Genomic DNA, 22509 nt, shown 5'->3' on the forward strand with positions numbered 1-22509 from the left:
AAACACTTAATTGGCTTTGCTTTACACAGTTCCAAAGGGTTTAGCGCCCTTTATTTACTTATAGCATGGTACCAGGAAGATGAAAATTACATATCAGCACTTAGCGTGGGCTAGCCACGTTATTTCATCCCATGGGTGTTTTCTACAGCCTTGAAACTGCAAAGGTTGTGAAGGTCCCTGATCTAAAAAGTGGGAAAGGTTGTGAAGGTCCCTGATCTAAAAAGTGGGAAGGTCCCTGATCTAAAAAGTGGGAAAGGCTCTTCACTGTCACTACTGAGAAATAAAGCCTCAAATGCATAACTGGTGGTTGACAGCAACAACTCTGTTACTGAAGAATAGTACTAGGAATTAAGACCATCACATTGTGCTTTAAATTCTACCAAGATAAAATGATTCAAGGGGAATAACTTCAGACTGGTATCACCAATAGAACAAGTAAGGGAACTGGTCAGCCATGGTATAAACAGCTATTTCCAATTAGGTTCAATGTATGTCCTAAGTATGTCAGTAGCTCTTACAAATAGGGGGACTTGATTATATTTCCCAGAAAAGTAATTAAGCAGGTGCAAAGCAGTTTACCTCTCAGTTTCAGTGCTTTGCTCACACAATGGGCCCGTTGCTGTAGGGTTTCCGTGACTGCACAGAGGACTATCACGGCTCTCTAAATCAACAAGCAAGCCCATGTCCACAGAGCCTTCTATCTTCTGTCTCCTGCCTACCATTTCCTGCTCGTCTATATGCTTTATATGTCAGCCATGCCAAAATACTTGCAGTGCCCTGAACAGACCATGCTTTCTACCTTTGGATGGCCTCATCCTAACACTACTTATCCTTCAATGTCTGTTATAGTATTTTTTTAATCCTCCCTCTGTTCGAGTTGAGTCACTTCCTCCTTGCTGCCAAAATACCTTAATACTCTTATCTCAAAGTCTTTCCACATTGTAGTATTTGCTTTCCTTGTCTCTTCTTTAGAAGACCATGAACTTCCTAAGAGCAGAAATGCCTTGCCTCTTTGCTCCCAGCAGAATGGTTGGCATACAATGTGTTCTATACACATCTATGGGGCTTCCCAGGTGGCCCTAGTGGTAAAGAACCCACCTGCCAATGCAGGAGACCTAAGAGACAAGGGTTCTATCCCTGGGTCGGGAAGATCCCCTGGACGAGGGCATGGCAACCCACTCCTGTATTCTTGCTGGAGAATCCCATGGACAAAGGAGCCTGGTGGGCTACAGTCCATAGGGTCGCAAAGAGTCAGACATGACTGAAGCGACTCAGCAGGCAGCAGGCAGGCATACACATATACTGATTGAAAGGACATGTATGAAGACCAAGACTTTAAAGACAACTATTTGACTAGCAGTTCCATAAGGTTAGCAAGATGTTACAGTCCCTCACTACCCTTAACTCAAAAGCCGTGTTCTCTCGGTTTAGGGATCAGTTTCGCTTTGGCACACAAAGGACAGTACCTTTTTAGAGCTGTTGGTTTGTTAGGTTTTATTGACTTGTGCTCTTGTCACTTTCAAAAACAAAAGTAGGTCAGGGTAGGAGGTGCCACAGAAGCTGGCTGTCTTCTTTCAGGGTCATAAGCACAGAGATTAGACCAGCCTGTGCACAGTTGCTCTCATAAACAGCCCACCAGCAGCAACACAGAAATGAAGTAAAGGAATCTCACCAGACACCCAGCCCTGGGCCCAGAGGCACAAAGTTTATTTCAGATGTACATGCCCACAGTTCATTGGTATTGTAAAAAGGGGCAGCATAGGGTATTGGTTGGGAATAGACCCTCTAGCATCAAACAGGCTTAAATTCGAATTCTAGCTAGTACTTATTAGTTATGTGACTTTGAGCAAGTTAATTAAAACTGTAAGTATATTTCACTGCTTTAAAACAGAGATAAAAGTCCCTATCTTAGAGTTGCTGAGGATTAAGGAAGATGCTGTTTACAAATAGCACATAATACTCAGTAAACAGTCACCATTATTAGGAGGGGAATGATGGGCTCTGAATAGTAGTCTACTGGTTTCCAGCAGTGTCTAAGGGAGCCAGGAATGTCCTGCTTTGTGGCAGCCACCCTCTTCTCCAAGAAGTCCCTGACGAAGCAAGCTTAGTGAGTTCTCAGTAATCACCTGTTCTATCAGTGAATAGGGCAATGATTCTAGTGGACCTTTAACATTCCTATCAGCTGTTCAGTATCTAACCTGCCCTCCTGTGTTTGGGGGATTCATCCACACTCAACAAAAGCTAAGCATTCCAGATAATCTCATTCTCCCTTCCCTCAGTCAGGACACAGGCACCTGATGACTAATCAAACCTACCTGTCCCAGACTTTAAATCAGAACCTAGTGATATGAAGAAGCCAGAAACATACGGAGTCCCTTCTGGTGAGGGTGGAACCCCTGCACAGAGATCCAGAGGAGGCACACAGTGATATGGAAAATCAAGTTCATCATTAGTAAGGATAATGCCCGAGTCTCCAACAAGAAGTCCTCTGAGAAAGAAAGCTCCAACAAGGCACCCAAGGTCAAAAAGAGGTGACAAAATGGGTCTATCTCATCCCTGAAACTCAAACTAGAATCTTACCAACAGTAGCAAGTAAAAATAGACACCTTGAGATGGCTTTCCTTACGGATGGTAATTATCAATGAAAAAGTGCTTCCCTCCTATCAGAGCTTTAAGCCAGCACATTCAGGCGGCGTGGCAAAGGAACTCATCAGCGCATGACTATTACTGAAGTAAAGCAGGTGAGGGCAGAGGCAGACTTTCAGTCTGTGTGGGACTGACCTACTGACCAGTCTGCCTGTCTGTGGAGGCTGAGACAGTACAGAAGCAGGAGAAAGATCAGGAGAGCAGGGTCAGAAAAGGCAGAATTCCAGAAACGAAGCAGTTACGTGGCATCAAGACATCAAGAGTGTCTCTTCCCATGTACCCCAGCGTTCATTACAGCACTGCTTCCAATAGCTAGGACATGGAAGCAACCTAGATGTCCATCAGCAGATGAATGGATAAGAAAGCCGTGGTACATATACACAGTAGAATATTACTCAGCTATGAAAAAGAATGCATTTGAGTCAGTTCGAATGAGATGGATGAAACAGAAGCCTACTATACAGAGTGAAGTAAGTCAGAAAGAGAAACACCAATACAGTATAGTAACACACAAATATATATGGAATTTAGAAAGATGGTAACAAGGATTCTATATGCAAGGCAGCAAAAGAGACACAGATGTAAAGAACAGACTATTACTGGACTATGCGGGAGAAGGCAAGGGTGGGCTGATATGAGAGAACAGCAATGAAACATGTATTTTACTGTATGTAAAACAGATGACCAGCGCATGTTCGATGCATGAAGCTGAACACTCAAAGCTGGTGCTCTGGGGCAACCTAGAGGGATGGCGTGGGGAGGGAAGGAGAAGAGGGTGTTCAGGGTTGGGGGGGGTGCAGGTACTCCCGAGGCTGAGTCGTGTTGATGAGTGGCAGGGGCCACCACAGTGATGTGAAGTGACTGTCCTCCAATTAAAACTTTTTTTTAAAGCGTCTCTTATGTCTCCTGCATTGGCAGGCGGGTTCTTTACCACTAGTACAAAGATCAACCTAAAGACTAAATTTTGGCAACTAGAGGTCATTGGTGAACCAGGCAAGACCAATTATAACCATTCAACGGGTGAGGGTGGCAGCCAGGTTTTAGTATGTTTGCTCTTAGCCCCAGGGGCACGTTGGCTGCACAACCTTGTTTTAAGACTGTCCCACCACCACCCATTCCTGTGTAACTGGCCTGTGGTTCAGTTGAGGGAATTAGGGTTTTTTTTTTTTTTTTTAAATCTTCCCAGATGATCCCAGTGTGCAGCCAGGGTTAAAAACTACTGCTTCAGTGGATTGAGAATTAACAGAAAGTGCAGGAAAGGGCAGTACTTTTAGTGCTAGTCAAGAGGTTCAAAGAGTATGAGGAAAGGTATTTTTGTTTGAAGGGGAAGTCTTTGAACGTGTTTAAATGCAAAGCTGTACGTGTCAGGAGTGAGAAGTTGTATTGAGCAAGGCCCCGAGTGTAGAAGGGATTCTTTAGGCGCAGGACAGGCATTTCCAAGACAAAGAGGAGGTGAGGAAGGGTGTATGTGAAGGTGTGTAAGTGGCCTTTCCCCCTCTAATGCTCTATTATCTCTTAGGGGAAGGTGAAATTCCCAGCTGGGAGTGAAAGGTAGGAACTGAAAGGGTTTAAAATGGTCAGTTTGTGAGAGCTAGTGACAACAGGTGGGAGACTGAGTAAGACAAATATTTAGAGCAGTTCAAACTGTCACCATGACTTGGTGGTGGCAGACGTTTCATGGAGAAATACATGGCCTGCTGTGGGCGGGGGTGCAGGGAGCCAGGTGCGGAGTCTATACCCAGTGAAGTGAGCTGACTTACGTCACCAAGGCCATTGGTACGTTCTTGGATAATTTCTTTCCTTTTCCAATTAAACATTTGCATGAGGGATCTGCAAGGGTCAGAACTCACTTTTAGGGGAGAAAACATTGAATTTCATGTCTTGGAAATTTTTTATACTCCCATACCTTGATAAAATCTAGTAAAACTACCATGTTTAGCCAGAGGTGCTTTTTAACTAGTTTTTGAGATGGAAAAGAAAAATCATGTCATGCTTTAATACACTACAAAAATTGAAAGGCGAGCTAAACCGTCTGTTATGCATGTGTATTAATCGTGTTTTTAATTTTCTATGTATTATGATGTCTGACATCTTAAACAAGGTTTCTGGATGGGGAGACTGCCCCTCCCAGGGGTGGCCAGTTCTGAGACCCAGCAAGGGACTCAGCCCCCAGCATGCGTCTGATGTGCAAACCAACCAGGTCCGTGGAGACATACCTCCTCCCTTTGACCTGCACATCTCGGGCTGCAATCATCCCAGGCCAAGCATCCGGCAACTGGAGCCTACAATGCAGCCTTAAGGACCAGGAATAATTGGGAATTATTCACTAGCCATTCCTAAACTGTTCTCCCTGCCCTGCTTTGCCTTTCCCAAGGAAACCCCCATCAAGGCCCTGGCCTAAAACTATCCCTTGCTCCCATCCTCTGCCTTCTAACCCAAACTTGGTGTGGCCCTGCCTGGCAAATCATGCCTCTTGTTTCCAGGGGAACTGTAACATTAGACTTTTCTTTCAATGGCACTGACCTCTTTCCATGTCATCACTCAGTTGCATTTATAAAGATCCAGGCACAAAACATGAGCATCGGAGGAAATGGAGAACTCCTCCGTAGCTACACATGTTCCCAGAAAGAACTTCGGTTCACAGGCTTTAGTAATGAAAGTCAGACACAGGCCAATTCAAAGAAATAAAATCTAAAGGAAAAATGGTCATGACTTCGTTTCAAAGCTTTAAGATTACTGTCTTCTGAAACACTGAATAGGAAGTCAGCCAAAGAAAACATATAACACGCTGTAACTACTGGTCCCCAACCCCTGTGGAATCACTAGGTGAAATGTAAAACAAAGACAATACGGTGTGATTAACTGGGATCACTGAAAATTGATTTTTACATGCTCTGAAGTACTGAGATTAATTCCCAGCAAAAGACAACCAATAACCCAACAGGTATTTATTACACAATAGCTATGTATTGGAGGTGGGTTTCTCCCTCCTTTTTTTTTTTTTCATTTTTGTGAGCCACACTTTAAAGGCTTCATCAGTATGATGCTGGAAAATACATGACATTTTCCCATGAAACTAAGATGTAATAAACAGGTATCATAAAATCATGGATGGCAGTATCTTACACAAATGCTTTACTGTCAACGGTGAAAAACAACTTATTACACACAGACTAAAAAATCCAGTTGTATTTTAACCAATTTTTAAAAAAAGCTGTTTTCCATCCATCTAAAAATGGCCTCGATGGCATTCTTCTCCACATCATCCTTTCTCACTATTTCCAGATCTTTCAGGGACCTTGAGGGGAAAAGTACAGTAAATAAAGACATTTAATAGTTTCTGCAAAGAACCATACACAAAACATTTCTATACTTATGGAGGAAAGTATAAGAGCACCTCAGAGCTTCGTGGGGATACCGGTATATTAAAACACTTCTTTCCAACTATGGCAAAGCCTGCAGTTCTAACACGTCATATGAAATCCCCTGGAGGGCTTGGAAGATTGCTGGGCCTCACCCTCAGCTTCTAATTCAGCCAATCAGGTCAGCAAGAGAATATGTGGGTGCTGCTGGTCTCAGGGGCCTAGTACGCTTGCTCTATGCATCTCCTCCTCTTCTCGCCTTCTCACTCTGGATCTTGCCAATATTCCTTTCCTTGGTGAACATCTTCAGGATCTGCCCTGCTCTTCAAATACTGTGCTGGAAAAATTTATTCCCCACATTTGGCAATTTTACCCAGTGCAGTGGCAGGAAAATGTCTTCTTTGGGCCTTAAGTTTGTTTTGCTGAGCTTCTTACAAACTTTATAACCCACACTCTTCAGCCAAGATTACTCGATATCCTTATTTCAACGTTGCTCTTTGTAGGCATTTGATGTTCATCTGTTTTGCGACCTTAACGTAGATGAAGGCATCACTGGACCACTTGTGTTCAGTGCTAACAGCTGCTGCTGCTGCTAAGTCGCTTCAGTTGTATCTTACCCTGTGTGACCCCTAGACGGCAGCCCACCAGGCCCCCCCGTCCCTGGGATTCTCCAGGCAAGAACACTGGAGTGGGTTGCCATTTCCTTCTCCATTGCATGAAAGTGAAAAGTGAAAGAAGTCGCTTAGTCGTGTCCGACTCTTTGCAACCCCATGGACTGCAGCCTACCAGGCTCCTCCGTCCATGGGGTTTTCCAGGCAACAGTACTGGAGTGGGGTGCCATCGCCTTCTCCAAGTGCTAACAGCAGAACCCACCAATTTCCTCAACTTCTTCCTCTGTGCCAGTTTTCTAATGGGGCAGAAACCCAACCTGAATGCTGTCACTGTCGGTCACTCCACTAACTGTCACGACTAGAGTGGGAGGTCAGGAGATAAGGAAATACTGACAACTAAAATGGGCATTAACCAAGGAAGCAACTGCCAGAAAGAGCAACCTGCTTCCACCACCCCTCCCACCATCATACGAACCACGATACAGTCTATAAGCTATGCCCCAACTAGAATGTAGCCACAGCTGCCAGAGAAAGTCACTCTGCTCTCATCCCAGCTCAAGGTAAAGTTCACCCAATATACAGAATGCTGAATACGGATTCTAACACTGAGATTTTTACCTCACCTGATCCCCAGGAAACAAAAGCTTGTGGCTCAGATTCATGTAGTAAAGCCAAAATAAAGCAAAGACTTGACATGAATCATGCATCACCAGGAGACTTTGCCTTAAGCCAAAGTGGGGAACCCATCACACCAGCCATGACAGTGATCGCCTGGCTTCCTCGCTCAACACTCTGTGATTTGTTCAACTCTGGATGACTTCTGCGATAACTCCGCTCCTGTACTTGGAGCATCAAAACTTGCTGTGCTGTGGTCTAGACTGCACTTCTGGTTCCAAAATGCAGCAATATCTCAGATTCATCCATTTGGGATTCAGAAATAGTTGAATTCCCTGTCCAAGCTGTTGAGCTTCACTTAGCAAAGGATGCCATAAACATCAGAGATTAAGAATCTTTATTTCAGCTTTTGGTCATTTTGTTGCCAAAATGGCCTTTTTTGCAGCCTGTCTGTACAGCCCAGCAAAACAATGTCACCTGAAATTTCCAATTATGCTTGATTTCTATAGAATTCAAGGCCTATTTATCAAGAACACACCACTCAACAAAGATCATACTCTGCTTCTCCAAATTTGGCACCAAAGAACAGATACTAATTTCTTCTGAATAGTTATCAAAATGCAACAAAAGCTCTGATGCAAATGAAGTTGTTCCCTTTAAAACACTGAATCTGAAATATAATCTCAAATTCCCTTGAACCTGGAAGCAGAACTATCCTTTATGAAAGATGCTCATGCCAGTAAACAATGTCTTGATTTTCGTCCATTGTGAAAAATACCCAAGTCTAGGATCTAGACAGACAGACTACATAGCATGCTGGGATAAATCAGAATCCTGAAATAAGGAAGAACTGTGAAACTCTGCTTCAGTTATTACTTTTGAGCAGATCATACGTATGTGGCTCAAAAATTATCTTCAAAGGAAGTCAAGCTATCGGGTTTTCTTCCAACAGATTACAAAACTTGATTTTGAAATTATTTTTTTTTGTTGAAAGGTAACAGATTTTTCTTACTTTGTAACATTACACACTTTGATGTATAAAAAGGAAACGGAAAGCTTAAGATTCAAAATACTCTTGATTCTAAGGGTAGTCCTCTGGAATGGACTCATACAAAAAACAAGCAGAGTAAGCCAGGGAGTCTTCTATAAGCATGCTCATACAGCAGCTTTAAAGGAGGAGCACAATTTACAGCCCTGTGCTGTAAACATATTTGTGTGCTTAATGGCTATTCTCTTAGGCAATTAATTTTCTTTCCTGCTTATTACAGGTAGATATGGCATTTTGGGGCTTCCTGGTAGACCAGCTGGTAAAGAATCTGCCTGCAATGCAGGAGACCCCTGGTTCAATTCCTGAGTTGGGAAGATCCCCTGGAGAAGGGATAGACTACCCACTCCAGTATTCATGGGCTTCCCTGGTGGCTCAGACAGTAAAGAATCCGGCCACAATACAGGAGACCTGGGTTCAATCCCTGGGTTAGGAAGATCCCCTAGAGGAAGGTATGGCAACCCACTCCAGTATTCTTGCCTGGAGTATCCCCACGGACAGAGCCTGGTGGGCTACAATCCATGGAGTTGCAAAGAGTCAGACATGACTGAGCAGCTAAGCACAGCACAGCATGGCATTCTGGGGTGCTCCCTGCTCAAAGTATTCAAAATATTCAGGAAAGATTGATCAAGAAAGATGATATACAGCTTGTCTGGCATACTGTTTCAAAAATATGAGTCTCAGAGTGACTCAGTTCTATCAGTGAAAAACAGAAGATTATAACCCAGGACTAAGAAAGTCTGAAAGTCTGGGAGTCTAGTCTTGGCTTGATTATGTGATTTGGGGCAAGTCACGAAGTTCTGTGACCATCCTTAACCCTATAAAATGGTAGTAATCACCTACCTTTTCATCACAGAGATATTTAAAATGAAAGTAAAACTGTTCATATAGATTACTTTTAATCACAGGTAAAAAGGAGAATTATTAGGTTATGTGTCATGAAGAAAAAGATGCTACCCAAACTACAGAGGTCTCAATAGGCCATTATCGCAAGACCCATCTCTGCATGAGCCATGGAGCTTACTGCAAAGAAAATACAAGTATTATGTTCGTGGATTTCTCCCTGAAATCCAACAAATTCTGTTAGAGATGTGTGCCTCAGGACACTCCTGGGACTAAGGAAGAATGCACATATGCCAACAAAAAGCCACCTTCATCACTGAAACGACAGAGTAGAACCACTTTATAGTCAACGTTGTTCCCTGTTCTGGTACGGGTGCAGCCTACGTAGCAAGGAAGTACACGCGCCACAGCAAGAGCTCCTGGGCGCTCCCAGGCGAGCTGGGCGGGCTTGAGCACTGCTCCGCACTCTAATCTCCACCTGCCCCTGGCGCCACAGGATCCCGTGTTACGGACAATGGCCAGGTTCTCAGCCTTCGATCAAGTGCTAGGTAAACTTAGCTTCCGGTCCCCCTTTCCCACCAGCTTCACACCCACTGCACTGACATGGGGCCATTCTGTAGCTACCACTGGCGAGGATGACAGTTTCCAAAGCACTACGAGAGCACGCCCCACCCTTACGTTCTGTGTGAGAAGAGGCACAAGGGCGCTTCAGGGAGAGGAGAGGAGGCTCTGTCCCGCCAGGTGCCGAGCACGCGCTGCTCCAGAGCGCCACCAGAGCGCTTGAGAACCGCTCCTATGTATTTCAGAGTAAAAGCACTCAGTTTGCACCAAAACAGAGCTCTTCTGCCAACCAGGTCCCGGGATGACAGACACTCTTGATACCTTTTTAGAAAGGGTGGCTTTTCTCCAGTAGCTGTAGGCAGTCACATATTCCTCATTTTGACAACGGATCGTCCAACTTCAGGCATGGCTGTATATATAACTCCACAGGCAGCTAAGCCGTCGTAAACACGCCAAGTATAAAGTCATGTCGAAAAGACATTTTCCCTCCCCAAAGTATGGCCCCAAGAAGCCATTATTACAATAAAGTATAAATTTCTGCTACAGGTTACTGACTATAATACTACCAGTAAAAGTCTCGTTTAGTACATAAAAGCTTACACTGTGACATGAAGTATTTAGACACAATCCACTGACTATTTTAAATTTGCTGTACACCTGAAGGACCCCTCGTATGTATTCTTCATTACACCCATCTGAATGTATATATATAGATCCTCTTTTGGTAGAACACAGACTTGGAGATGAGGCAACACAGAATGCAGCTGCTGGCGACTCCAACAGGCCATCTAGAAAAATGGAGTAAGTTCCCAAGGCCCATGCTGCTGGTGTCTCTTCTGAGGCTTCAAATTAAGAACTTTCTGAATTTATCTTATTGGCACTCTGCTTGAATCAAGACAAGGCTCAAAAGCAAGCCTTATCTCCTACAAATTAATTCCACACACAGGTCTTAATTCTGTGTTTGGAACTGGCTGCAAATTTAGAACTTCCTCAAATGGTATTAAAAGCACTACACAAAAAATAGGCAAAAGCAGTTACTGGTTTTTCAAGAAAAACAAGACATATCTGCAAAAAATCAACAGCTCTGTAAACAGAGCTGTAGGTAACTTGGGACAACAGCAATCTAACATATACAGCACTGGATGACCTTTTTTTTAAAACCTGCAGTCTCAATACTTCATAATAATAAAAAAAAGACCTGCACAACATGATTTTCTAAGAGAAAGAGTTCACTTCTTTGTTTGAAGAGGAGTCAGTCCTGATGGCGAAAGGGCTGGGAATGTCAATTAAGATATGCAAGACAATATAATACAAAGTCTAATATTTGTTTCAACAACATCCAGTCAGCTCCTGGTGGGTGAAATACTGCGGTCTAGCTGTAACCAGGGCTCTTTTCCTGTGGCATTTTAAAAAACGTAGCTGCTGCTGAGTCAGTGGCTTTCTCTGCGGCAGAGGTCCTGACCAGCCACTCAGAGTCTGGAGGTTTGGGGGCCTGTGACGCTGGCGTAGCTGACTCCACTGCATCCATGTGAACTGGTAAGGGTGTTGCGGTTAAATAAGGAGGAAAAAAGTCAAAGAGAGACAAATTAGAATGAGAGGCATGTCAACACAAAATTTTCTTATATTTTATGTCCTATTAAACCAAGCAGCTAAATAGGGTTTCTTTCTTCTTTTTTTTAACCAAAAACTAAAGGCAAGATTCAAGTATGATAAGTATTTCTCCACATCAGAAAACAGGTTTAACTGAACAAATGAATAAATTCAGGAGTACAAATTCTTAATGTACTAATAACCACTTATGAAGCATTTACATGCCAGGAACTATACTATATAAACACTGTATACTTACAATCTTATTTCTTAATGCAAACTCTTAGAAATAGGTATTACCATCTCCATTTTTTGGGTCAGAAAACTGAGGCATAGAGAAAGCAGATAATTTGTTCAGAGACACGGCTGTTTAAGTAGCAAGACTCAAACTCATATACTAGACTCCAAGCCCTCTGCTCTTTCTATAATGTTCCATGCCTCCAATATGACAGCGTCATGAATAAACACTGAACAGTAAGGCAAAAAAATTACACAGCCAGGCCATCTGTTTTCAGCAAGGACATTAAGACATTCTAGACAGGATGACCACTGCTTGTGCAGGGCTGTCCTATTTCTTTCAGGACACCTACCCTTCCGGACCTATCCCTGAATGCTCAAAGCATTCCCAGTCACTGTGACAACCCAACACTGCCCCCACATTTGCAAATGCCCCCTGAGCAGAGTAGTACAAACCACCATCACTCTACTGAAAACAAATATACACTAAAATAAAGCAAAACATTAAGAATTTCATTTTTATCCTGTCACAATAATTCTACTCCCAGGAATATAATCTAGAAAAGTAATTTTCAAATTATGGGTCACAAAACCAATGTAGTAGGTCATGACAAACACATTTTTTTTTTCCATTAATGAAAAAGAACAGAAAATATCAGAGGGAAGCCAAAGGTTTATTTCAGATTTTACAGGTACACCCAATATATATTCAAACATGAATTTCTTACTGTGAGTTACCAGGAAAAAATATCGAAAGCTATTACTCTATGGCACATATACAAGTTTTTTAGAGGGCAGCAGTTATTTCAGAACCTCAACCCCAGCAGCAAGAAATACATATGACATCACCACCCAAATCTCTCTTTCTCATACACAAGTATGCATGCTCATTCACTCTAATTTAAGTGAAAATAAATTTCATAAAAACTGTACCTACCATTACCAAAAGGTCATCAACCATGGGGAAAAAACTATCTGAGAAAAACTTTTTGTGTTGGCTACATATATTTTTTTTTACTATGGCAAAATACACATGAACTACACCATTCTGATAATTTCTAAGCATACTCCTCAGTAGCATTCAGTCCATCCACACTGTTGTACAACCATCACCACCACCCATGTCCAGAACTTTTTCTTCATCCCAAATGGAAATTCTCTACTAATTAAACAATAACTCCCCATTCTCCTCCTCCCCCAGCCCTTGGCAACCACCATTTTACTTTCTGTTTCTAAGAATTTGATTTGTTTCAGGTACCTCTTCTAAGTGGAATCAAATAGTATTCATCCTTTTGTGTCTGGCTTATTTTCCTCAACACATTGCCTTCATTCATACTGTAACGTGTTTCATAACTTCATTCTGATAATGAAAGTTTTCAGGTTGAATAATAACTTGTTGAATGTATAGACCACATCTTCTTTATCCACTCATCCGGTGATGAACATTTGGGTTGTTTCTACTTTTGGACTGCTGTGAATAATGTTGCTATGAACACAGGTGTACAAATACCTATTTCAATCCTTGCTTTCAATTCTTTTGGGTGATGCATACCCAGAAACAGAACTGCTGGATCACAGGGTAGTTTTGTGTCTGAATTTTTGAGGAACTGCCAGATCTTTACACATAGTGGCTGCACTATTTTATATTCCCGCCAGCAATATACAAGCTTTCCAGTTTCTCCACATTCTTCAAACAACACATGCTGTTTTTTGTGTTTGTTTGCTTATTTTGATACAGCCATCGTAAGAACTGAGAAATGGCCGAGAAAAACTTCTGCGTATGTTCTCCCACAGAATGGTGCAATACTTTCCCCAGCAGCACAAACCAGCATAAGAGTAAGAATATGACTGTCATAAGAATATGACTGAAATGCTTATTAAGAATGATTAACTGTAATATATTCATCATGCTCAGAAATGGAATACTATACATATGGCAATAATGAATGGATTCTGGTAGGATAAAATGTGAATGGAATCAAGAACTGGGTGAAACTTGTAACTTATAAAATATGACATTCCATTTACAGAAGCTTCAAAAAGATGTAAAACTAGACAATATACTGCTTAGAGATACATGTGTCTGTCAAAACTATTTGAAAACAACAAAGAATGACAAATAATTAGCAAAAATATATATTAGGATAATATATTCCCACTCTCCTTCAGAGAGTGGGAAGACAATTTTTAAAAAAGACATTTTTTTTTTTCCTAAGGGAATCTTTTTGTTTGTTTGAATATTTATTTATTTGACTGCGCCAGGTCTTAGTTATGGTACTCGGCATCTTGTGTCTTCATTGCAGCATGCGAGATCTTTAGTTACAGCATACGATCTCTTTATTTGCAGCATGCAAACTCTTGCAGTTGTGGCATAAGAGATCTGGTTCCCTGACCAAGGACTGACTCCAGGTCGAGTCTCAGCCACCGGACTGCCAGAGAAGTCCTGATGCTCTTGTTTGTAAAGCAGATGGTGGGCACATGGATACTGGCTGTATTGTTTTTCTTTACACCACGTATATATTCTAAAAACATTCTTCTGAGGACATTCAATATTTATTTTCAAAAACATTTTTAACTTCAAAAAACATTTAAACGTAATTAAAAGGCATAGTAGGCAATAAGAATCTGCCCTATGACTCCCGAGACAAGGGCCAACCTAAAAGGGAACTACTGAATCCAATCACAGGGTTAGAATAATACTGAGAGTAACTCTGTTTTAAAGATTCTATTCACTTACTTCATACATTACATATCTAACGAGACAGTTCTTTGTGTGGAGCAGTGTTTTTAGATGCTGGGGTGCAGCAGTGAGTAAGACAGGTAAACCTCCTGCCCTGGTGAGTGCACTGCTACCGCGGCTGGCCGGTATCTGAAATCTTATACAACTAATGAACAGGCTAACTGCTGGGCATCCTTCCAAGGACACATATCCTCTCCCAAGAAGGTCAAGAGAGGCTCTTGGAAGGGCCAATACAGTCAGGGCTTTGGGGACTCCCTGGCAGTCCAGTGGTTAGGACTCTGCACTTCCACTGCAGGGAGCACAGTTGGGAAATTAAGATCCCACCCCCACCCCCACACACACACAAAAATAAGGAGTCAGGACTCCCAACAGAACACCTTGTCATCCCAATTCTCCTTTACCTAAAGCTATGTGTTTACCTTTTGAAAAAAAAAAAAAAGGGAATTTGTACACCCAAAGCTCTGATTTGCCACTCTAACAAAGAAAATCACCACAAGAAAAAGAAGTCTTGTTTCCATCCAAGTTTCTTATGGTTCTTATAACTACTTAGTCTCTCAAATTTTCAAGAAAATAACCCTTTTTTCTTTTCTAGTTGCATTCTTTAAGAACATACACAATAGCGGGTTCACTTCAGCATGGGGCAGACAGTACTGGGAAGTCCCTGTTCTGGTGTATCACCCTTAAAAGCAGGTTAATACACTTACTCACTAGGATCCAGGGTGGATCCCTGTGCACTAAGCACAACCATGTTTTAAAGCCACAGAGGGAAGGGGAGTGGAGATGGATCTACCCAGCGACCCCATGACAAGGTCCTTCTCCCTGGTCTTTGCTAATATTAATACAAGAAGACGGGAAGGCACGTTTTTCTTTTTTGTTCTTCACCTTTCTAGTCTTATTAATATCTTTAAATGCAGTCAATTTCAACTCAAAACTTTCCACTAATGGGGGAGGGGGAAAGGGAAAAGATTTGTGGCTGCATGTTTAAGAAAGAAGCTGAATTCATCACGGTGACAGGGGAGAGTGTTGGCAGAGATCTGAGCTATTTATTCTTTTAGGAAAATCCTATAAAGAATGACACAAGGAAGCCTCTATCTGCAGTCTTGTTCATCACACTGGTGAAGAGTCCGATAACAGATGTATGCAGGAGCGTGATTTAGTGCCAGGAGCTGGCCCCTGATGTGTATTAATACAGCGGCAAAGCGGAACGCACCTCTCTTCATCACTCATTTCTATAAAAGAGGTGGAATCCGAGATGGCCCGATGTTAGGCAGAGCAAGCCCATTTGTTCTACTGACTGATGGCGCGGGCTTGGGCTATGTCCTTCACCTCCATGGGGCACTCAGGTTGTGGATAGGAGAAAAAAAAAGAAAATGTTCAGTGAAGCAGGCTTTAGTCAACAAGTGAGAGGAGCTGGGCTCAGCAGGGGAAATGTTTAAGGCTCAAGTCTTCTTAATACCTCCCAGTACACTTCCTGATTTGAATGGAGTAAGGACTGTGAACTCTTCTCAACAGTTCTGCTCTTATCATCAATTAAAAGCTAAAAACATAAGCTAGATATTAAGGGGGAAAAAAAAAACAAAAAGATAAAAGAGGGGAGACTACGTTTTACTGCCTCTATTAATTCCACAGACTGGATGAAGACCTGGGTTTTGACGTGGAGTCATGGTTTGGAAGCAATCCTGTCATATACAGGACCAAACACCTGCAGTGTTTAAGAGGGCAGCTTGAGAGTCACAGGGAAACTGGACTGAATCTTGGTCTACAATTTATCAACCATGTAACCTCAGTGACTATTTTAACTTCTCTAGGCCTCAATTTTCCCGTGTGTAAACTGGGAATAAAAAACAGCATCTCCTTTATTAAGTTGTTGCAAAGATTAAGTGAAATAACTCAGACAAAATGTTCAGTTCATGGCATGACCATGTGAAAACTCACTAAAAAAAGAAAGCTTCCTACAACCATCAGAACTGTGATTGGGACTGCTCAGTATGAACCACTATCCAGTAGCCATCCAAACAGAAGCTCACACAGGTCAATTTCAGAGTATGCTGAAACTTACTAGTAAGTTAAGAGAGATAGCAGTTTCTGTCTGTCTGAGATCTATCTACTCTTCTATCTATCTACTCTTTTACTCAGGTATCAAGTGCTCTGATCTATATATTATTGGGCTGGACAAAAAGTTCACTCGGGTTTTGCCTTAAGCGATAATGGACAAATCGGAACGAACTTTTTGGCCATCCCAATATCTATTTTCTGAAGAGAATAAAATAATTTATGATATACTCAATTCCCTCAGAGTGAATTCACTATCAGCAAGAAAATAACCATAAGTACTTCTGAGAGGTCCTACAAACAGATACACTCTTTTTAACCAGAGTAATTTATCCTAAAATGTACTGGAATGTATAAAGTATTTCCAAGGATTACTAATTACATCTAATTATCTTAACTCCAAAGAAAACTATTTACAGACATCCAATATTCTCGATGATATAAATGATGATATAAATAACTATATAATTATCCCGCTTTTTTCATCTAAGGATAACATACATACAGAGCATCTGAATCAATGAATCTTTGTATGTGCATATACTCATGTAATCCCCACCAAGTTCATGATATAAAGCATTTCCAGCATCGCAAAAAAATGTTTTATGTCATCCTCTGGTCTCTACCCTACACTGAGCATAACTACTATTTTGGTTTCTATAACTAGTTTTGCCCAGAAAACTTTTAAGTTTTAACTTGAAAACTTAATTAGAAATTTCATGACTAGAAAAATACTAGCACTCTGCTAGACATTAGGAAAATGATACTGCACTTACTGTCCACCAAACATGAAAGTAAATGAACCCGTGTGGCTCCTTTGCTACTGACTAAACTGCCACCCCACCAGGGTTTCATGACCACACATCTGACTTCTGGTCTGTGCTGCAGCAGAAGTGCAGATGACTCCAGACTGCTGACGGCGAAACACAGGGATTCAAACCAAGAAAGCAGAAGACAGTGAAAAGCACAGACTTTAGGGTCAGGGAGACTTCAAGCAAATTACTTTTCACATTCTCAGTCTTCCCATATAAAATGGGAATAAAATGACCTACTTTCTCATAAAGCTGAGATGAGAAGGTGTATAAAACATAAATTTACTGCCTGACACACAGCAGGTGGTCAATAAAGGATAACTACGTATCTAATTACCGGCATTTGGGCTGGACAGAGACGCTGTGGCCACAGGTTTCCGTTTCCTCTTGATGTCACGTGAACATGGGGGCCCCAGGTGTATGTTTGCCTGTCTGCAGAGATGAGGAAGAAAAAATACTGCTTTAACTGTGTAAGTCTTATTGTAAGACATGTTCAGCCCAGATGAAACGCCTCACCCATTACACACATATACTAACAAAATGGGCACCACCCTTTGCCATCAAGTGTCAGTACAAGATTATTCAGAATTAATCCTGACTTACTCTTTACACACAATATATACCCATTTTAAACTTATTACCTGAATTCAGAACAGACATTCAAGATTAATTTCAATAAATATGTGCTTCATTACATGCTGGTTTTGTACAATTATTTTTCATAAAAACCGCAATTGTTCTAAGCTTGTTAATGAAATACTTACTCCCAAGTGGTAATATATTGAAAAGTTTAATGCTGCATGAACACAGATATTTGCATAGAATTTTAATGGCAGGTTTAACCCTTCTATCACTATAAATCTGGATTTCTAATAGTGACTGTATCACAAAATAAGTTTAGTTTCTGTGATTTTTAAAAATAATAATTTATGTGCTAATAATAGGTTCCCTGAAATATTCAGATTATTTAAAAAAGAAAACAGTAAGAACTTCAAAGCTGGAAAAGCAAAAGATTCTCTGAAAGGCAGTGGACTTGACACTGAAATTTCTGGCAGGCTATTTTATATAATTTTTATTTTATATTGGAGTATAGTTGATTTAATATCTGTCAAGATGGCGTCCACCAGAGCAAGACCCAGTTTTACCCACAGCCAGTCCCTCCCACCAAGAAGCTTCTACAAGCCTCTTATCCTCATCCATCAGAGGGCATACAAAATGAAAATCACAATCACAGAAAACTAATCAAACTGATCATATGGATCACAACCTTGTCTAACTCAATGAAGCTATGAGCCATGCTGTGTAGGGCCACCCAAGAGAGATGGGTCATGGTGGAGAATTCTGACAAAACATGGTCCACTGGAGAAGGGAATGGCAAACTGCTTCAGCATTCTTGCCTTGAGAACCCCACGAATGTTATGAAAAGGCAAAAAGATGACACTGAAAGATGAACTCCCCAGGTCGCTAGATGCTCAATATGCTACTAGAGAAGAGCAGAGAATTAGCTCCAGAAGGAATGAAGGGGCTGAGCCAAGCAAAAACAGTGCCCAACTGTGGATACGCATGGTGGTGAAAGTAAAGTCCAATGCTGTAAAGAGCAATAGTGCATACAAACCTGGAATGTTAGGTCCGTGCATCAAGGTAAATTGGATGTGGTCAAACAGGAGATGGCAAGAATGAACATTGACATTGTAGGAATCAGTGAACTAAAATGGACCAGAATGGGCAAATTTAATTCAAATGACCATTATATCCACTACTGTGGGCAAGAATCCCTTAGAAAAAATAGGGTAGTCCTCATAGTCAACAAAACAGTCTGAACTACAATATTGGATGTAATCTCAAAAACGACAGTATGATCTCTATTCGTTTCCAAGGCAAACCATTCAATATCACAGTAATTCAAGTCTATGCCCCGACCACTAATGCCAAAGAAGCTGAAGTTGAACAGTTCTGTGAAGACCTACAAGACTTTCTAGAACTGACACCAAAGATGTCCTTTTTTATCATGCAAAAGTAGGAAGTCAAGAGATACCTGGAGTATCAGGCAAGTTTGGTCTTGGAGTACAAAATAAAGCAGGGCAAAGGCTAACAGTTTTGCCAAGATTATGCCCTGGTTATAGCAAACACTCTCTTATAACAATACAACAGATGACTCTACACCTGGACATCACCAGATGGTCAATACTGAAATCAGACTGAATATATTCTTTGCAGCCAAAGATGGAGAAGCTCTATACAGTCAGCAAAATCAAGGCTGGGAGCTGACTGTGGCTAAGATCATGAACTCCTTATTGCAAAATTCAGACTTAAATTGAAGAAAGAAGGGAAAACCACTAAGCCATTAAGGTATGACCTAAATCAAATCCCTTACGATTATACAGCAGAAGTGACAGACAGATTCAAAGGAATAGATCTGATAGAGTGCCTGAAGAACTATGAACAGAGGTAAATGACATTGTACAGATGGCGGTGATCAAAACCATCCCCAAGAACAAGAAACACAAACAGGCAAAATGGCTGTCTGAGGAGGCCTTACAAATAGCTGAGAAAAGAAAAGCAAAAGGCAAAGGAGAAAAGGAAAGGTATACCCATCTAAATGCAGAGTTCCAAAGAACAGCAAGGAGAGATAAGAAAGCCTTCCTAAGTGATCAATGCAAAGAAATAGAGGAAAACAACAGAATGAGAAAGACTAGAGATCTTTTCAAGAAAATTAGACATACCAAGGGAACATTTCATGCAAAGATGGGCACAAAAAGAACTGAAATGGACTGGAGCTAACATAAGCAGAAAATATTAAAAAGAGGTGGCAATAATACACAGCACTATTTAAAAAAAGATCTTAATGACCCAGATAACCATGATGGTGTGATCACTCACCTAAAGCCAGACATTCTGGAGTGTGAAGTCAAGTGGGCCTTAGGAAGCATCACGATGAACAAAGCCAGTGGAGGTGATGGAATTCCAGCCTGAGCCATTTCAAATCCTAAAAGATGATGCTGTGAAAGTGTTGCACTTAATATGCCAGCAAATCTGGAAAACTCAGCAGTGGCTACAGGTCTGGAAAAGGTCAGTTTTCATTCCAATTCCAAAGAAGGGCAATGCCAAAGAACGATCAAGCTACTGAACAGCTACACTCTTTTCACATGCTAGCAAAATAATGCTCAAATTCTCCAAGCCAGGCTTTGACAGTATGTGAACTGAGAACTTTCAGATGGTCAACCTGGATTTAGGAAAGGCAGTGGAACCAGAGATCAAACTGCCAACATCTGCTGGATCATAGAAAAAGCAAGAGAATCCAGAAAAACATCTGCTTCAATGACTACGCTAAAGCCTTTGGCTTTGTGGATCATAACAAACTGGAAAATTCTTAGAGATGGGAATACCAGATCACCCTACCCGCCTCTTGAGAAACCTGTATGCAGGTCAAGAAGCAACAGTTAGAACCAGATATGGAACAACGGATTGGTTCCAAATTGGGAAAAGGAGTACGTCAAGGTTGTATATTGTCACCCTGCTTATTTAACTTCTATGCAGAGCACATCATGCAAAATGGTTGGCTGGATGAAGCACAAGCTGGAACCAAGACTGCCAGGAGAAATATCAATAACCTCAGATATGCAGATGACACCACCCTTACAGCAGACAGCAAAGAACTAAGGAGCCCCTTGATGAGGGTGAAAGAGGAGCGTGAAAAAGCTGGCTTAAAACTCAACATTCAAAAAAACGAAGATCACGGCATCCGGTCCCATCACTTCATGGCAAATAGATAGGGGAATAATGGAAACAGTAACAGACTTCATTTTCTGGGGCTGCAAGATCACTGCAGATGGTGACTGCAGCCATGAAATTAAAAGACACTTGCTTCCTGGAAGAAAAGCTATGACAAACCTAGACATTGTATTAAAAAGCAGACATTACTTTGCCAACAAAGGTCCATATAGCCAAAGCTATGGTTTTTCCAGTAGTCATGTATGGATGTGAGAGTTAAATCACAAAGAAGGCTAAGTGCCGAAGAATTGATGCTTTTGAGCTGAGGTGTTGGAGAAGACTCTTGACAGTCCCTTGGACTGCTAGGAGATCAAACCAGTCAATCCTAAAGGAAATCAACCCTGAATATTCATTGGAAGGACTGATGCTGAAGTTCCAATAATTTGGCCACCTGATGCAAAGAGCAGACTCATTTGAAAAGACCCTGATGATGGGAAAGATTGAAGGCAGGAGGAGAAGGGGATGACAGAGGATGAGATGGTTGGATGGCATCACCGACTCAATGGACATGAGTGTGAGCAAGCTCCAGGCGATGGTGAAGGACAGGGTAGCCTGGTGTGCTGCAGTCCATGGGGTTGCGAAAAGTTGGACACGACTGAGTGACTGAACAAGAAATAGTTGATAATATTGTGTTAATTTCAGGTGTACAGAAAAGTGATTCAGTTATACATATACATGTATGCATTCTTTTTCGTATTTTTTCCATATGGCTTGTTATAGAATATCGAGTTCTCTGTGCTATACAGTAGATCCTTGATGATTATTTTATATACAGTAGTGTTTATATGTTAATCCCTAACTCTTAATTTATCCCTCCCCTCAACCTTTCCCCTTTGGTAGCTGTAAGTTTGTTTTCAATGTCCGTGAGTCTGTTCCTGTTTCATGAGTATAGTTCATTTCTATCGTATTTTAGAGTCCACATATAAGTGATATCATGTATTTGTCTTTCTCTGACTTACTTGACTCAGTATGAAAATCTCTAGGCCTATCCATGTTGCTGTAAATGGCACTGTTTCATTTTCTATGGCTCAGTAATACCCCATTTGTGTGTGTGCACGCGTGCACAGTACACATGCATCTTCTTTATCCATTCCTCTGTTGATACACATTTAGGTTGCCTCCATGTCTTGGCTATTGTAAATAGTGCTGCAATGAACACTGGGGTGCATATCTTTGCAAATTATGGCTTTCTGCGGATATACGCCCAGGAATGGGATTGCTGGACCATACGGCAATTCTATTTTTAGTTTTCTGAGAAACCGCCATACTCTTTTCCAGTGGCTGCACCAAGTTACATTCCTACCAACAGTGTTAAGAAATTTCCCTTTTCTGCATACCCCCTCCAGCATTTGTTATCTGTAGACTTTCTAATGATGGGCATTCTGACTGGTGTGAGGTGGTACGTCACTGTACTTTCAATTTGCATTTCCCTAATTATTAGTGATGTTGAGCACCTTTTCATATGCTTTTTGGCCTTCTGTATGTCTTCTTTAGAAAAATATTTATTTAGATCTTCTGCTGATTTTTTGATTGGGTTTTTTTTTTTATATTGAGCTGCATGAGCTGTTTGTATATTTTGGAGATTAACTGCTTGTTGGTCACTTCATTTGCAAATATTTTCTCC

The 22509-nt window shown here is 41.4% G+C and overlaps 1 protein-coding gene across 6 annotated transcripts in view; it reads right to left on the bottom strand.

Annotated features, from left to right (window-relative positions):
- Positions 5513 to 22509, bottom strand: part of GPATCH2L (G-patch domain containing 2 like) — a 59770-nt gene continuing 42773 nt past the window's right edge. For 4 of the 6 annotated variants that reach the window (XM_018053931.1, XM_018053933.1, XM_018053930.1 and 1 more), the window contains exons 9-10: positions 17452 to 17546; positions 5513 to 11216 (exon numbers count right to left, since the gene is read on the bottom strand). In XM_018053931.1, the coding sequence (XP_017909420.1) occupies positions 11056 to 11216; positions 17452 to 17546 (256 nt within the window). In that variant the 3' untranslated portion in view covers positions 5513 to 11055. Of the gene's footprint in view, positions 11217 to 14697; positions 15589 to 17451; positions 17547 to 22509 lie in introns of those variants that run through there. The other 2 variants (XR_001918640.1, XM_018053934.1) reach the window with 2 other exon arrangements.

Source organism: Capra hircus, chromosome 10, assembly GCF_001704415.2.
Source record: "Capra hircus breed San Clemente chromosome 10, ASM170441v1, whole genome shotgun sequence".
Classification (NCBI taxonomy): domain Eukaryota; kingdom Metazoa; phylum Chordata; class Mammalia; order Artiodactyla; family Bovidae; genus Capra; species Capra hircus.